At 36.6% G+C, this 17966-nt stretch overlaps 4 protein-coding genes and 1 pseudogene across 4 annotated transcripts; 4 read left to right on the forward strand and 1 right to left on the reverse strand.

The window, feature by feature from the left end:
• Positions 1–262: 262 nt before the first annotated feature.
• Positions 263–2886, forward strand: LOC110826130 (uncharacterized). The gene is made up of 2 exons (XM_022056730.2): positions 263–926; positions 1810–2886. The coding sequence occupies exons 1-2, from the start codon at positions 357–359 to the stop codon at positions 2695–2697; spliced, it is 1458 nt and encodes a 485-aa protein (XP_021912422.1). The 5' UTR covers positions 263–356; the 3' UTR covers positions 2698–2886.
• LOC110826132 (uncharacterized) lies at positions 2710–5823 on the forward strand. The gene is made up of 3 exons (XM_022056733.2): positions 2710–2807; positions 3281–3882; positions 4098–5823. Exons 2-3 carry the CDS (start codon positions 3313–3315, stop codon positions 4929–4931), a joined length of 1404 nt encoding a protein of 467 aa, XP_021912425.1. The 5' UTR covers positions 2710–2807; positions 3281–3312; the 3' UTR covers positions 4932–5823.
• A 2658-nt stretch (positions 5824–8481) lies between these two features.
• Positions 8482–10253, forward strand: LOC110826120 (flavonol synthase 1-like). The gene is made up of 4 exons (XM_022056718.2): positions 8482–8843; positions 9003–9250; positions 9346–9676; positions 9816–10253. Exons 1-4 carry the CDS (start codon positions 8589–8591, stop codon positions 10050–10052), a joined length of 1071 nt encoding a protein of 356 aa, XP_021912410.1. The 5' UTR covers positions 8482–8588; the 3' UTR covers positions 10053–10253.
• Positions 10254–10816: 563 nt separating this feature from the next.
• Positions 10817–12047, forward strand: LOC110826126 (oxoglutarate-dependent flavonoid 7-O-demethylase 1-like; annotated as a pseudogene).
• Positions 12048–13146: 1099 nt separating this feature from the next.
• On the reverse strand, positions 13147–17608 carry LOC110826128 (arogenate dehydrogenase). Its single transcript, XM_022056727.2, has 3 exons — positions 16192–17608; positions 14627–15618; positions 13147–13551 (listed from the first exon to the last, which is right to left on the reverse strand). The coding sequence occupies exons 1-2, from the start codon at positions 17286–17288 to the stop codon at positions 14661–14663; spliced, it is 2055 nt and encodes a 684-aa protein (XP_021912419.1). The 5' UTR covers positions 17289–17608; the 3' UTR covers positions 13147–13551; positions 14627–14660.
• Between the last annotated feature and the right edge of the window lie 358 nt (positions 17609–17966).

Genomic DNA, 17966 nt, shown 5'->3' on the forward strand with positions numbered 1-17966 from the left:
TCCGCTTTGTTTTCTTTCTTGATAATTATACACATATACATAAATAAATTTAGATAGTAATTAATTTAGGATTAGGGAAGGTTTAAGCAAATTTGGAATGGTTAATTCTGATTTTCCTTCCAAATTTGTTCGGATTTGGCTGTCAATAGTTACTATATATGACATGTTTTTTCTAGGGTAAGATTGAGTGTCTTAGAGTAAGCACTTAGTGAGATGTTTATATTAATTAATCTTTACTTAATTAATATTAAGTTAATTAATTTTATATAAACAAAACTTATGAGTCTCCCCCTCTCGCTCTCTGTATATGTATTAGCTGATAGAATTAATATCTTTGATCGACGGAGAGAAGAAAAATGGAGAGGAGACTCCACGAAGCAGCCATGGAAGGCAACGTCATCTCCTTGGTGAATCTGCTCCAAGAAGACCCTCTAGCTCTCGACAGACTCCTTGCCACCTGCCACACTGAAACCCCTCTCCACATAGCTTCCATGTTAGGACACGTTCGGTTCGTCACCGAGCTTGTCGCCCGGAAGCCAGAGCTCGCAACAGAGCCCGACATACGAAGGTCAACGCCGCTTCACTTGGCCGCCGCTCGCGGCAATTTTGACGTAGCGAAGGTACTTCTGACGGCCGCCGGCTCTGAAATTTGTCTGGCGACCGACGGAGATGGGAGAACGCCTCTGCACGTTGCCGCCGTGAAAGGCCACGTGGGTATCGTGCGGGAGTTGGCAGCGGCCAGACCCGACGCGGCTCGAGTCTTGCTGGACCGTGGCGAGACCATTTTGCACGCGTGCGTGAGATTTGGACAGGTGGATGCGATGAAGGTGGTGGCGAAGGTCGTTGATGGTGAGTTCGTGAATGTTAAGGATCGGGTCAGTGGCAACACGGCGTTGCACCTCGCGGTGGCTCATAGACAAACCGAGGTGTGTTCTAATTAAATTATTAATAAAATTAAATAATGACTATTAATTTTTTAAATTAATTACTAATTGGTATTATATGATATAATTTATTAAGGTTTACTAATTTTCAATATTTTTATATAATAATTAATAATTCAATTTTTCAAATACTATTTTAAAAAATTATATAATAAGATATTTGAGTAAAATTTATATGATATAAATAGTAAATATTCAAGTCTTATAAGCAAATTTGAATAAATATAAAGTTGAATAATACATACTTATACCTAATTATTAAGTAATAGTTTTTTAATTAAGCTACGAGAGATTAGTCAGTACAAATATTATGAATAATAATTAAGTAATTTACGGAAAATTAAACGTTATTATGTACGAAAGGGATAGTCTCCTTCAAACTAAATCAAAATATTGGCTAGATGGGATGTACTTATAATTTACATTTTCTACATGTTCGACATATATTTATATAAAAATTTACGAATTCGAATTATATTATATATATATATATTATATTATAATTATTTAATTTATATGATACGATTAATAAATATATTTAATCTTATGTTAAAAAAAGTGTTATACAAAAAATAATTATTATTAATTTTTGGGTACTAATTTTTTAAGCTTGTGGTATTATATTACATTGAGTAATTTACAAGCAAGGAATAATAATTTTATATAAAGGGTGTTTTATTTGATTTATTTTCTTGTCACATCAATTCGTAAGCTAATTTAAATATAAAATTTTGACTTTGTATTTTTATATTTTTGGGAAAATATTTCAAGTAATTTATATATATATATATATATATAGTGTTCTAGCAAATTTACATTTTGTTTCTTATCCGGCACCGTTTTTGTCAAATAAAATCCCATGCAGGCTATAAACTTCTTGATTTCGGGTACTGCGATTGACGTCAACGCGGTCAACGCACAGGGCCTCACGGCGTTGGACATTTTAGTGCAAACCAGAAGAAACCGAAAAGACAAAGATATTGCAGAGTCCCTCAAACATGCCGGAGCTGTTACCTGTGCAACTAATGAGTCTCCACTCTCCGTGCACGATGAGCCTGAAGTCATTAGCTCCACCATTGACATGGCGGACGAAGACGTCTACACCTTCTCCTCTCAAAAAAGAAAGACGACCAAGAAACTCCTCAAGACTTTCCGAAGTCACGGCCGCCAACCGGATTGGCTCGAGAGAAAACGGAGCGCATTAATGGTGGTCGCTTCCCTCATCGCCACCATGGCTTTCCAGGCGGGAGTCAACCCTCCCGGCGGCGTCTGGCAAGATACTTCCGATGGCGATTCTAAGACGAAGCCGCACACGGCGGGTTTCTCAATAATGGCCGAGTATCACTACGTCGTCTACGGCTGGTTCCTGGCACTGAACACGATCAGCTTCGTGGCTTCTCTCAGCATTATCCTACTGCTAGTAAGTGGGTTGCCGGCGGTGAAGCGGAGGTTCTTCATGTGGGTGCTGATGGTGATCATGTGGGTGGCGATAACCTCCATAGCGATCACGTATGCGATTTCAATCACCGTGTTTACGCCGGCGGAGCAGTCAATTACGCTTTACAAGGTGTTGGGGTGGGCGGTGGTGGCTTGGTGCGGGTTGATGACTCTGCTGCTTATCGGGCATACAATTCGGTTGCTGGCGAGGTTGTTCAGTGGCTTGTACAGAGTATTTCTGCCGCGAAGAAGAAAGGTACCAGCTAAAGCTTTTCGGCTTAGTTCTGCGGAAGCCATAAACGACGTCGTTGCTTGAATATCGATAGACCTACTGCTTATAGTAGCGTATAAATTATATATTTTCTCTGTTTCTGGGAAGAGTGATTAGTGTTTTCTTATTTACAGGGCTTTGTCAATAAGTTTCAGGTACATGATCTGTGTGGTTAGACCTTTCAGCAATGTTGCATATCTGATGTGCTATATATATATATATATATATATATCTCTATATAGTGATCTGGGACACATGCTTACTTAAACTCAAAATTTGCATACAAAATATGAACTCAAAAATTAAGAAATATCTGAAATAAATAAAAAATATCTATAACGTATACTTACAAAAAACTTCCAAAAGTATTTTTTCTGCTTTAATATATATATATTTATATATATGAATATACACAAAATCCTTTTCAAACTTCAGTTAAAATTTTAGCTCGTGTTAAAAGAAATTAAATTGCGGGGTGGGGGAGACCTTATAAGTCTTTGCTTTAGGGTCGTGGTGGGCACTTTCTTGGATTTTTCTTTTGAACCCTACCTTACTCCTTTCTTTCTATAATTGAACTGATCAATTAGCTAAGTCTTCTTGTACTGGTAATTTCTTCACCTTAAAGAAGATACCCAGCAGGACGAGATAGAGAAAAAAAAAATGGAGAGGAGACTCTACGAAGCAGCCATGGAAGGCAATGTCATCTCCTTGGTGAATCTCCTCCAAGAAGACCCTTTAGCTCTCGACAGCTTCATGGTCACCTGCCACACCGAAACCCCTCTCCACATAGCTTCCATGTTAGGACACGTTCAGTTCGTCACCGAGCTTGTCAACCGGAAGCCAGAGCTCGCAACGGAGCTCGACATACGAAGGTCAACGCCACTTCACTTGGCCGCCGCTCGCGGCAATCTTGACGTAGTGAAGATTCTTCTGATCGCCGCCGGCTCTGAAATTTGCCTGGTGCGCGATGGAGATGGGAGAACGCCTCTGCACGTTGCGGCCATGAAAGGCCACGGGGGCGTCGTGCGAGAGTTGGCAACGGCTAGACCGGATGCGGCTCGAGTCTTGCTAGACCGAGGGGAGACCATTTTGCACGCGTGCGTGAGATATGGGCAGATGGATGCGATGAAGGTGGTGGTGGAGATCGTTGATGGTGAGTTTGTGAATGTTAAGGAATGTGTTCATGGCAACACAGCATTGCACCTCGCAGCGGCTCATATTGAAACTGAGGTACGTTTTTTTTTGCAAGTATAGATTTGAATTAAATTGTATTTTTGTAAGTATAGTTTTTTTTATTATATGAATATATGAATTTTCTTATTATATGTAGCAATAAATATAAACATCTTATATTTAATTTAATTAAATATTTAAATTATTTTTTTCATTAAAGTAAATATGACGTAATATTTACTCATCATATATAAGTAAATGAAATCATGCAGGCTATAAACATCTTGATTTCAAAGACCAACGTAGACGTCAACGCGGTCAACGCACACGGCCTGACCGCGTTGGACGTTTTAGTCCAAGCCAGAAGAAACCCAAAACACAAAGACATTGCAGAGTCCCTCAAACATGCCGGGGCTGCTACACGAGCAACTTACGAGCCTCCATTTTCCATGCACGATGAGCCTGAAGTCATAAGCTCCACCATCGACATGGCAGACGAAGACCTCTACACCTTCTCCTCTCACTCGAAAAAGAAGACCAAGAAACTCCTCAAGACTTTTCGACGTGATGGCCGTCAACCGGATTGGCTCGAGAAAAAACAGAGCGCACTAATGGTGGTCGCCTCCCTCATCGCCACCATGGCTTTCCAAGTGGGGGTCAACCCTCCCGGTGGCGTCTGGCAAGACACTTCCCCTGATCACATGGCGGGTTTCTCAATAATGGCATACAATTATTCGGTCTACGGCCGGTTCATGGCACTGAACACAGTTAGCTTCATGGCTTCTCTGAGTATTATTCTACTGCTGGTAAGTGGGTTGCCGGCATTGAAACGGAGGTTCTTCACGTGGGTGTTAATGGCAATCATGTGGGTGGCTATAACCTCCATGGCTTTCACTTATTCGATATCAATCAGTGTGTTTACGCCGATGAAGCAGTCGAATTCGATTAACAGCATGTTAGGGTTGGCGATCGTGCTTTGGTGTGGTTTAACGGGTCTGCTGCTTCTCGCGCATACGACTCGGTTGGCGGTGAGGTTGGTCCGTAGCTTGTGCAGATCAGTACTTCTGCCGAGAATAAGAAAGGTGGCAGCTGAAGCTTCGGCTTAATTCTGCGGAAGCCATAAACGACGTCGTTACTTGAATATCCCACTGCTATAACTCTGTATGGTCGACCTATAAGCACCATATAGTTTTTAATGAATAATATTATTTTATTTTTAATAATTAATTTTTAACCAAAATATAAAATTACCCCCCATTAATAAATTACTCGTAAAAAATATATTCTACTTAACAGAATATTTTATATATATGTATAGGCATATGTATAGATATGGATTCGTATTAGAAACAGAAGTAGAGTATCGTAGAAACTTACACAATAATCAAAGAGGAATTTTTATTTGTCCCGACGATAGCGTTGGATTTAAGTTTTAGCCTCAAGAATCCAGTTATTCTTCTCAACTGATATTTTACATATACACACAGACACACACACACACACACATATATATATATATATGCACCTCATGATATACATACACACACACACACACACACACACACATATATATATATAGAGGGTGAGCTTATACTTAAGGCAGAGGTGAAATGGGGTCTGTACCGAGCACACCTGCGACACCGACGACTGAGAACAAGCCCAGTTTCGATAACCATGGGAATGTCGGCTTCCAGAATAACACTACTGACAAGATCGACGCGCAGAACCACGGTCCCTTGAACATCGGCCGAGATCCTCCTCCCAGTACAAGTTCTAAATGACCCTCAAACCTTCTTACGCACAGACACACAGACACAGACACACATACATATATCTACATGCTATGTCTATATATATATATGTGTGTATATCTATCTACGTACGTATATCAATAAAGGAGACACACTGGGTGTAGTACTCTCCATGGCTAGCTAAATATATACAGTCTGTTGCATGTATGCCATCAAATAATATATATATATATATATAATTAAGGATTATTAAGTGTGTGTTTGGCTGCAGCTTTTGATTAACGTTAACCTGTGAATTTCTTCAATTTCAAACTCTTTCATATTCTCCATTGAATTCTTTTATATAAAATTAAGTTTTTAAAATAATAAATAATATAATATTAGTTCAAATTTTAGATACATATTTTTATTAAAAATTAATTACACATACGGTTTAATGGTGTATCTGAATTCAATAATTTATAATTATAATTATAATGCTCTGTGTGTATATATATATATATCTATATGTTTCGCTTAATTAATAAATTTATTTAAAAAAATTATTAACTTTATTATTTTATACTTCATCTTATGTGAAATTAATTAACAAAAACTAAACTTCATAGTAAGCTTATGATGTTTATACCATTTGAAAATAATTGATGTTCTCGGTTTATTATTCTAAAAATGATTAAATCTAAATTTTTATGTAGAAATATAATCAACGTAAATAAAACTAATATCAACTTGATTACTGCAGTCTCACGAACAAATTAATGAATTAAATCTTTAATTCTTTTAAATTAAGTTTTATATGTGAATCATTGTTAATTCATAATATACAAACAAAAATAGTAAGCTCGATGTCGTTAATAAAAAAATTTAAACTTGTGATTTTTAAATAAAACACAAGTATTTTAATTATTACATCACTATATTATTAATGATTATTATAAAAATGATTAGATCTAAATTTTTATGTAAAAATATAATCAACGTAAATGAAACTAATCTCAACTTGATTACTGCAGTCTCGCAAACAAAATAATGAATTAAATCTCTAGTCCCTTTAAATTAAATTTTATATGTCAATCATTGTTAACTCATAATTTATTAACAAAAATAGTAAGCTCGATGTCGTCAGTAAAAAATCTGAACTTGTAATTTTTAAATAAAATACAAAAGTTTTAACTATTAGACCATTATATTATTAATGATTATTATAAAAATGATTAAGTCTAAATTTTTACGTAAAAATATAATCAACTTAAATAAAATTAATTTTAATTTGATTACTGCAGTTTCACAAACAAACTAATGAATTAAATCTCTAATCCCTTTAAATTAAGTTTTATATGACATTCATTATTAACTCATAATATACTAATAAAAATGGTAAGCTCGATGTCGTCAGTAAAAAATCTAAACTTGTAATTTTTAAATAAAATACAAAGTTTTTAACTATTAGACTACTATATTATTAATGATTATTATAAAAAAGTTGAGTTGATAATAAAAAATATTTGTTTTACTAAAAGAATAAAACAGACTTGTTGAAAGTAAACTAATTTTGATTATTATAGTTTTACTAGAATATTAGCGAGTTAAATCTTCAATTCTGTTGCACGAAATTTTATATGCGAGTCACTATCAATTCATAATATATTTATAAAGTAATGAACTCTACGTTTTTAGTAAAATATTTGAATTTATGATTTTTAAATACAATACGAAAAATTTTAATTGTTAAATCATTATATTGTTTTCGTTATCAAAAAGTTGAGTCGATAGGAAGGAATATAAAATGAAAAAGATTATTAAATTTAGTAGAAAAGAATCAAATCTATATGAAATATTTTAAATTTTCGGATTCCATCCGAACCTCTTATCTAATATTCACCACATATGATAAGAAGGCATATATGCAACCCGAATCTAGCTCGTAAAAGTAAAGAGACGATTCTTTTTATATATATGTATATTTTTTAATTTCTCTCGACGTTATAAATATATACAAATATCAACATTGTTTCTCGAGATCGAGAGAGAGAGATAGGGGTAAAAATTTCGCTGATAACTTAGATCACAAGCATTTAACTACGAATGGGTGCTGAATTAGGAAGAGAAGCAGTCGAAGAAAGCGAACATTCGTCACCACCACCACCGCAGCTACACAACCAAACCTCGTATTCGTCACCGCCTCGATCACCACCGCAACCGCGCAACGAAAACTCAAGGAACAGCACCGGAGCAAATCCTGTATTCATCAGAGAGCAGTCGCCTTCCTTCATCAACCATGGTAACATTGGCTTTCAGAACAACACAACCAATGGAACTATCAAAGCTCAGAACTATGGAACCATGAATTTCGCCAGTCCTAATTAGCCTGAATAATTTGTGTAAGCATTAGGCTTACGATATAGATGAATATATATATATATGTATATATGTATGTGTGTGTGTACAGTTGAATTTGACGTGTTTGATTATGCAGATGAAATTCAAATAATATAAATTAAATTATTAATCAAAATGTAATTAGTTCGAGAAAAATTAAAAATAAATTTATATAACGGAACGGAACGGGGACGGGTAAATGGTTAAATTCATACACGTTCGATGCTCCGTTAACGTTAACCCGGTTAACGGGTAACTTTAGCCCAAATGCCAATGCCTTCGTTCGTTTAAAAGACTGTACATGCATATATATATATATGTATATAAATTATCTAATTTTAATAAATTAATTATAATTAAATAATAATAATAATAATAAGTTTCATATAAAAATAAAAATAACAAGTGGTTTTTAAAAATTAATTTTTAAGCGTTGATAATTAATTAATTTGAATTTTCCCGCCCCCCATATTTTCAGACTATTTTATTTTTATTTTAAATAAATCTCATTATTTAAATAAAATTTTCAAGATCCTACCGACAATTTAGTCATACAGAGTTGAGAAATTTCTTGCCCGATCATCTGCGATTTCTTGAGCAATCTAACCGCAGGCCGCTGCTTCCGGGGAGGACATGGCGGAATCAAACCCTACAGTCAACGAGGAACCGGTGTTCAAAACTGTACAGGAGCTGATTGCAGGGGGCGAACAACTTTCGGAGCTCGAAAGATACGTGCATAGAGGCAGTGACGGTGGATTTCTAGATGTTTCTCAGCCAGAGATGGTGACTCCACTCATCGATCTTGGTCGTCTTTCGTCGTCTTCGCCTGCTGCCGGAGAAGAGCTTGAGAAACTTCGGTCACTTCTCAGCACATGGGGCTGTTTTCAGGTTTGATTTCTGTAGCCACTCTATATATATGTATATATAGTTAATGCGTAAATTAATCCGCATTTCTCTTGAATTACTTAATAGCGGACAATAGATATATATATATATATATATGTATATATATGGATGTGTATTGAAGAGCTAGTTTCTGAGTTTCAGCTCATCAATCATGGAATGACAGCTGAATTTCTGGACAAAGTGCGTGAAATTACCAAACAATTCTTTCAACTTCCACGAGAGGAGAAGCAGAAATACTCGAGAGAAGCCGGCAGCATTGAAGGTTATGGAAGTGACGTGATTATCTCAGAGCATCAGACACTTGATTGGATCGATAGATTGTATCTTACTGTTCATCCTGAAGATCATAGAAAACTCAAATTCTGGCCTGGAAAACCTGAAAATTTCAGGTAAATTGAACACTTATTCTTCCATTTCCATTCCTCGTTGAACCAAAAACTTATTATTAGATAAATGATCCGAGTCTGTAAATGATTTCTAACAGGGAAATTCTACATGATTATATTACAAAGTTAGCGCTGATAGCCGATGAGCTGTTGAAGGCCTTAGCAAAGTCACTGGACTTGGAAGAAAACTGCTTTTTAGGCCAGTATAATAGAGAGACTGCAAAACTGTATGCAAGATTTAACTACTATCCTCCATGTCCAAGGCCTGATTTGGTTCTCGGTGTCAAGCCGCATGATGATGCATCAGCAATCACCTTTCTGTTGCAGGACAAAGAGGTGGAAGGCCTTCAGTTCTTCAAGGATGGACAATGGTTCAGAGCTCCAATTGTCCCTCAAGCAATTCTGGTTAACCTGGGTGATCAAGTAGAGGTAATGGACTCATTGCTATACAAATCATTATCCACAACAATTTGTGTTTGAAGAACCTCGTTCATGTTTCATTCCAGATAGATCAGGAACTGAAAGATTAATTACATATACTGCTTGCTTTGTTATATATTGTCTGCAGATAATGAGTAACGGTGTGTTCAAGAGCCCGGTTCACAGAGTAGTGACGAACTCAGAAAAGGATAGGATTTCTCTGGCTGTGTTCTGCATTCCAGATTCAGACCAACAGATTGAACCAGTGGAGAAACTAGTAAACGAGACAAGGCCAAGACTGTACAAGTCAGTGAAGAACTATGTTGATATATATTTCCAGTACTACCAGCTGGGGAGGAGACCAATAGAAGCAGCAAGAATTTGATTAACCTGAAACTACAATATTATGGATTACAATATAAATAAATATCCGCACAATTGTTACTTCGCTTGTCTTTGTTCCTTAGATGTGGGAAATGTTCTACTGATGAAATATTTACCTGGGACAGATTAATGTCCTTGTCTTACAAATGTACTTACATCCAATTCTGGGGTAATAAAAGCAATATGCAGAGAAATTTCAGAAGTTCTTGAGTAATTTAAACTTACCCTTTTCTGATAAACTGACATGCAAGACAACTGAGTTCTCGTCGTAAATTCAGAAGCAGAGCTCGCATGCCCTTGGAAAAGAAGCTACATGTTATCAGTCTTTAAGATGTAAAATGAGTATGACAGGGAACAAACCGTTCATTTGATTGGATAATTAGTACTTTCACCATTTCCTCCGAAAGTGTGAATTCAAATCCTGAGCAGTAAATGACAAGTCAGAAAATTCAAGCCCCAAGGTAGTTCTTAAAATAGCATAACAAAGACACTCCTACAAAAGTAGAAACTACCATAAAGTGCATGCCAAAGTCGAGTTCAAGTAAATGTCGAAGGAATCCGAATAGGGTATTGATATTTCCGGGCATGGCAGTCAACAAAATGATCTTGTCTTTATATGCTTGTAGGAAAAGTAATTTATATTTTATAGCAACTCGACCTTAAATGGCAGGATAATGATTAATGCTACTTCAAATTGCAGAGTGACGCTAAGCTTCTCATATTCTTTTTAACAGTTAATCATGGGCTGCTGCTTCCAGCAACAACATGGCTGAACTGATTATTCCTCCCAAGGAAGAATTGATGTCCAAAAGTGTGCAAGAGCTGCTCGAAACTGACATAAGAATTGACAGGACTTTGAAGAAAGGCAGTGATGGTGGAGTGCTAGATGTTTTCCAGCCAGAGATGAGGACTCCACTTTTGATCTTGGCCTCCTTAAATCAGCTTCATCGACTGGCAAGAAGAGCTCGAGAAACTTCAATCAGTTCTCACCTTATGGGGTTGCTGTCAGGTCTTATTTTAATTTTTATAGCCCTTCATGAACATACTTGTTTCTGCAATATCAAAGCATTATGTAGTCTAACCAGAAGTGATTTTATCAATTTATGCCAGTTGAAATTCAGCAAAAAACTGAAGATTATGCATAATTTTAAAGTATGACGATAGGAAATTTGAAAAGTGAAATTTACCTGATTATTTTCCAGTATCACTTCCCGGTAGCATCAGATCCCAGAACTGACGGAATATTTTGAAAACCCCTTACCCTGATTAAGCTTTGATTTATTTCCCTGCGAGTTTCAGGTCATTGATCATGGAATAACAGCTGAATTACTAGACAAAGTGTGTCAAGTTACTAAGAAATTCTTTCTAACTTCCAGTGGAAGAGAAGCAGAAATACTCCAGAAAAGTTGGCACTATTGAAGGCTATGGACGGGATATGATTCTCTCAGAACATCAGTCTGTTGGATTGATAGTTTGTATCACACAGTTCACCCAGAAGACCAGTGACAGCTCAAATTCTGGCCTGAAAATCCTGAAACTTTCAGGTAAGTTTAACCATGTTTGCAATGTGTGCAAACACACAAATACATGTATATATATACAAATATATATATAGGTTGAGCCATGTTATTGAAATCTTAAGAAACATGGATATTGACTAGGTAAATGAACAGAGTCTGCAACAATTGCGAAATCCAACACGAGTATTTTACGAAGTTACAATGGGTAGCTGTAGACATCCTCCATGTTCAAGGACCGATTTAGTTCTTAGACTCAAACCGCATGCAGATTGATCAGCAACAACAATATTCTTGCAAGACAAAGAAGTGAAAAGCCTCCAATTCCTCAAGGATGATCAGTGATGAAGCCTCCAATTCCGAGCTCCAATTATCCTTCAACCCTTTGTGGTTAACTTAGCCGATCAAGTAGAGGCAATGACTTTCTAATCAGGTCACTTTCATAAATCATCCACAAGATAAGAATTTACATACCGTGCTTGCATCTTCATATTACCTGCAGATAATGAGCAATGGAGCGTTCAAGAGCCCAATGCACAGGGTGGTAACTACCTTGAACAGGGAAAGGATTTCTTTCACCGTTTTCTGTGTTCCTGATTCAGATAAACTGATTGAACTTGTAGACAAGTCAATCAGTGAAACAAGGCAAAGACTGTACAAGACAATGAAGAACTATGCCAATACATATTTCTAGTACTATTACCAGCTGGGAAAGAGACCAATAGAAGTAGCAAGAATTTGATTCGCCTTCACATCGTTTGCTCTTTTCTTATAAATAGGCACCGAAAGCCAGACATTTCAACAAAAGTTTGGAAGCTACAGTCAATCAGCCACTGAACACAAGTTAACAAAAAGGTGCGCATCTTTTCTGGGTTGGATTAATTCTTTTTGGACAGGAATCTATTAATTATACTAAATGATACTAATCTCACATCATTGACCAAGTACCAGAACCTATAATGAGTTATAGTTGTTGGACCAGTCTACTTATCATCATTGGTCTTAAACTCAGTCATGTTTCTACCTTATAGCTAGACTGATCCCTGCCTTGCATCACTATCGTATGGTTTTAAGTTAAGAGTAAAACAAACTAAAAAAGGTGATGTGCAGCTATATAATAGTAAACTGTTCTCTACCTTGTTGTCACAAGTATTTTAAACTAAACTTTTCCAGTTGCAGAATGTCCTTCCTTCTCCCTCACACAAGTAGTTTTATCTATTATCTTTCTCTCCATGGCCACATTTTAAGTGCAGATTTTTTGGATCCAGTTACTCTCCCTGAAGCCAAAAATTAACTTAATAATATTCATGAGGTAATAAGAACGTTCAATATATAACTGGAATTCTTTGCATCAACTTGATCATACTGGTAGTAGTAGAGGATCCTCAAACACTGAATTTCAAAAGAAATAGTATGATCAGTGTAATTTCTTCAGTGGGACAGAACAGTATTGAGCCAATTGAAGACCACAAACATAAATTCAGACCCAGCTGCTTGAAAATTATGTTAGGAAAAACTCGGATAATTCATTTACTAACATACATGCCAAGTTAAAACACAAGAAAAGTGCACTGACAATAGATGAAGATGGACAAATAATTTATTGATTTTCAGTTATCTATAAATGATCACAGGCGAACAGGGTCAAAAAACCTTTATGGACCTCCTCTAATCAATAAAAATGGAGTTCTGATACTACAAACTAAACAAATGATACAATAAACAACAGCCTAGTGGAAAATAAGTACAAGAAAGCTTCAAAGAATAAAAAGCAAAGGCTTTCAATTCAAAAAGAACCGCACTTCACTTGATATCACATAATCACATCTTCTCTAGTTGTGCTTTCCATCTTGGCCGGCCTTCTCATTGTCCTTGTGTTCCTTCAGCAGAATTGTACCACTTCAGTAGTGTCACAATCCCTACCAAATTTCATTGCAGTAGAACAATAAACTTGGCATGTCATCACAAGCTCCAAGTAAAATCCTTCAAATGATATATGAAAACAGTCAAGTTCATATTGCATATGGTAAATCAAACTGACCATACAATTTAAAAAAAAAAAAACAAAAATCAAACTGACATATGATGGATGAAGTTGTTATTGTACAGATAAAATGCAACGAAGTCGCACCTATCTCTTAGATGCAAGAGGATACGGCCATAACAGAGAACAAGTAAAGGACATTCAGTTCAACTGAAAATCATCTTTTTTATTTTTTTATTTTTTGACTAAATACAGTTCATGGTCATGGTTTGGCTTTTTCACATGCAATGCTTATAGTTTTTCTGTCACACGTTTAATAGTTAGTTGTTATTAGTTTTTTTTAGAGTGTATCAGTTATAAGTCCAAGACCAGACAAATCAAAATTAAGAAGAAAAAATCCAAAATGTTATGAGAAAACAGCCTAAAAGTAATAGTTTGTTGTAAAATAACAAAAACCTAAACCACAAACACTGAATTATAACAAAAACCATCACAGATATCAAATGTGACAAAAAAAAAAAAGAAAAACTAAAACTTTGGACCTTTGTTTTGCTATAGAAGACGAAACGAGAAGAAGAAATTATAGCAAAAAGATATGCAGGGAGTTCCTAGAAAACAATTTTTCAAAGGAAAAATTAAGCAGGCAGTTCTTAGAAGAAGATAAAATTAGTGTCCATCTCCAAGATGATTGAACAGTAAAAGAGATATGCACTTGCATGCGCTGATTCTGCCCAGAGTCTGTTTGCAGCTAGCAATTTACACTTGCACAAACTCCAGAGAACTTACAGATTAGAGCATTAAAAACTGGCTCTTTGCAGCTAGCAATGTGTAAAAAGCTATTTAAGCAAGGAATGCACACTGTGCAAGCATGTATTCAGAACTTCAGTTACCAGCCTTAAACCTTTAACAGTGAAGCAATGGGCACAAAATTCAAAGCCACCCTTCTATTTTTTGTTATCTAGATACAAAAGGAAGTTTAAGAATTCTTGACCATCAAGAATGATTAAACATGCCTAGAACAAATTAAATCTACTAACCTAGAACAAAAAGTAAGAAGTGGACATGTAACTTTACCAGAAGCTTAAGAAATCAGAACTTGCTCTGAACATCAAGAGTCTCCTGAAGAAGATACCGCTGTAAAAGCACTTTGAGATAGCTCTTGCAGGACAGCTTTCTCTGTCACAACTTCAAACACATCAGCATTTCCAAACAATTGCTTGCGAAGAACACCATGCAATGTCCCGAAAAGTTGTTTCTTCAATGTCTCAAAAGCCATATCCAACCTCTCTAGTTGCTCCATTGCATTTACATTATACATAAATAACCCATAGTAAAGATCAAAACTATCCCCAGCTGTATTCTCCACCAAATTCAACAAGGTCTTGTATCCTCTTGTGTTAATTGGTGTTGACTCCAAATCCAACTTCTCCAAAATCCTTCCTGTTGTATGTGTGATAAACTGCGAGCCTGCTGCATGCCAATCATGTTCAGCACAAGACATCTCCACCATTTGACAACCTTCTCGTGCAAAAACATCAAGAAATCTATCACACCGAGAAACTCTTGCTTCATCACTTCCAATCCTAACCTTGTCAAAAACAAAGGGAAGGCCATTCCATCCATGTTTACCACTTTCTGGTCCAAACATTGGATGTGTGCAAAGAATATCGAAATCTATTGGCAGGTTTTGAAGAAATAAGTTCCTTGGGAACTCTTTCACAGAGAGTACATCAACAAATAGGGTACTTCTCTTCAGTCTCTGGAATGGCAAAGACCTAAGAACTTTTTCTGTTGAAAGAATTGAAGTACAAAGAAGAATCACCTCAGGATGTTCTTCGCAAAGATCATCTGCATCAGAAAAGTAAGAAACCCCCATTTCCTGAGCTACATCAAAGTAATCAGTTCTAGAATAAGCTAAAACTCTGTGACCCTGGCGAACGAATGCCTTTGCAAGGAACTGACCAAAGTTGCCAAATCCAACAATGGCAACCTTGAGCTTTGAGCTGTCATTGACACTGCCAGAGATCTGTGCTTTATACTCGTACGCTCGAGCAGCATCTTTAGATCTGTAAGATCAGAAAGAATGTCTTCTGTGAGTCCGAAAAATCTTTGTTGCGGCATCTTACCAAAATCCTATATCTATCTACAGAATTTTACAAGGTATTTCAGTTCAACTATTCATCTATCATACAAGATTGAAAACAAGGAAGATCACATGTTTTCAGCTGAAATTGGAAAAGTAAAGAAGCAAGCTAAAAGATACTTTTTCAGGTTCTCCTAAAAAAGAATTCTTTTCAGGGCTTCAAACTAAAAGAAACATATTTTTCAACCTCTTTGTCTCTTTAATAATTTAATCCATCATCTCGGCAAAAAAACTTGCTTAAGGCCGTATATATCTTCAATCCATGAGATTCCAAACCATCATCCAAGATCAAAGAAAAGAAGAGATTCAATTGCAGCACAGTCGACCCGCTAAGACTACAAAATTTAGAAAAGAAATATACATTTTCGCTTCTCTAGGTAATTCAGGCTCCATCTAATAAACAACATGGTAAGGCGTTCAAACAGGTCAGACAGTAACAAAATAAACAAACAATTGAAGTGGAGAACAAGGCATTTTCAATAGCTATAAAATTTACCTCATTTTGCTCGAGTAAGATATAAATGAAACACCATTCTGATAATCTTCTTGCAAACTCTGCACCCTGTCTCCATTGCCAAACAACTGCTTCCTCACAACATCATGCAGCCGCCCAAAAAGCTGCTTCCTCAAGGCCTCGAATGCCAAATCCAGCCTCTCAATCATTTCCAATGCATTCTTATTATACAAAAACAAGCCATAGTACAAATCAAAGCTATCCCCACAAGTGTTCTCAACCAAATCCAACAAAGTCTCGTATCCCCTGGTGTTAATAGGCGTAGACTCCAACATCAACATCTCCAGAACCCTCCCCACAGTATGCGTCATAAACTGTGATTCCGCAGCGTACTTGTCGTGCTCGGCACAGCTCATTTCCACCATTTTGCACCCTTCTCTCTCGAAAATGTCAAGAAATTTCTCGCAGCGTGATAGCCTCAATTCCTCGTCCCCAATCCGAACTTTCTCATACACGAAAAACAATTCATTCCATCCCTTTTTTGCGCTTTGCGGTCCAAACATGGGATGAGTGCAAATTATATCGAAATCGGATGGCAAAACATCTAGCAACAGATTCTTGGGAAACTCTTTCACCGATAGTACATCAACGAACAGAGTATTCCGCTTCAGTCTCTGCAAGGGGAATGATTTAAGGACCTCTTCGGTGGAGATTATCGAGGTGCTAAGCAAGATCACTTCCGGGTGTTCTTCGCAGAGGTCATGCGGGTCAGCGAAGAAGGAAACCCCGAGCTCTTTTGCAGCGCGGGAATGGTCGGATCGGGAGTGAGCTAAGACGGTATGGCCCTGAGCGACTAGGGTTTCAGCGAGGAATTGCCCGTAGTTCCCAAACCCGATTATCCCAATCTTGAGATTGTGCATAGAATTGGTCTGTCGGGTCGTCTGTTCGGGTCCCGTGTCGGACACGTGATCAGCGGCGACGGAGAGGGGAAAGGAGATGGAGAGGCATCCTCTGCGGAGGGATGTAGCGTAAGAAGTCATGGAGATAAGAGGAAGAGAGTGGAATGATGGAAAGCGAGTAGAGAGAGAAGAGAGGAAAAGCTTTGGAGGTGAAGAATGGAGAAGGGAGATAGAGAACATTCTGCCCCCCCCCCCCACGCCGCATGCGCAGGGAAGGAAACAGAGAGAAGAGAAGCCTCCTTCCTCGGTGGCGGTGACGGTGGCGGGGGAAACGAGGAGAAGAGAAGAGAGCTTAGTTTAGGGTTTTTTTAAAAGAGAAAATGGAAGAAGCGACCGTTACGTTTGGTTGTCTGATGCCGTAGACTTGGAACCTTCTTCTTCTTCTTCTTCTTCACACTACAACAGTAAACAGCAATTACATGTTTCTGATTTCTGAACTCACCACCACCACCACCAGCTGCTTCCTGTGGGCTTCTGAAAGTTTGGGCCAGGAAACATATTTGCGCCGATTATTGAATTATTTTGCAAATATATATTTAATTTATAAACTCTTTATTATTTTATTAATAATAAATTATCATATTAATTCTCAAATTTTAACATTTATTATAATTTAATAATATTATTTAGTTTTTAATAAAATAATTATGATAAGTTAATTTAATTAATAATATTAATATTTATTAATTTATTTAATTAGTTAAAACTATTTTTTAAATATTTTTAAAGTGTTAAAATATAACCTAATTATTTTTTAAAAAATTTATTAAAAATTATGAGATTAAATAATAATCATAAACTAATAATTACTTAATTTTATTTCATAATTTATCGAGAAATTAAAACGTACACACGAAA

This window comes from Carica papaya, chromosome 7 (genome assembly GCF_054855325.1).
Source record: "Carica papaya isolate Zhongbai chromosome 7, ASM5485532v1, whole genome shotgun sequence".
NCBI lineage: Eukaryota > Viridiplantae > Streptophyta > Magnoliopsida > Brassicales > Caricaceae > Carica > Carica papaya.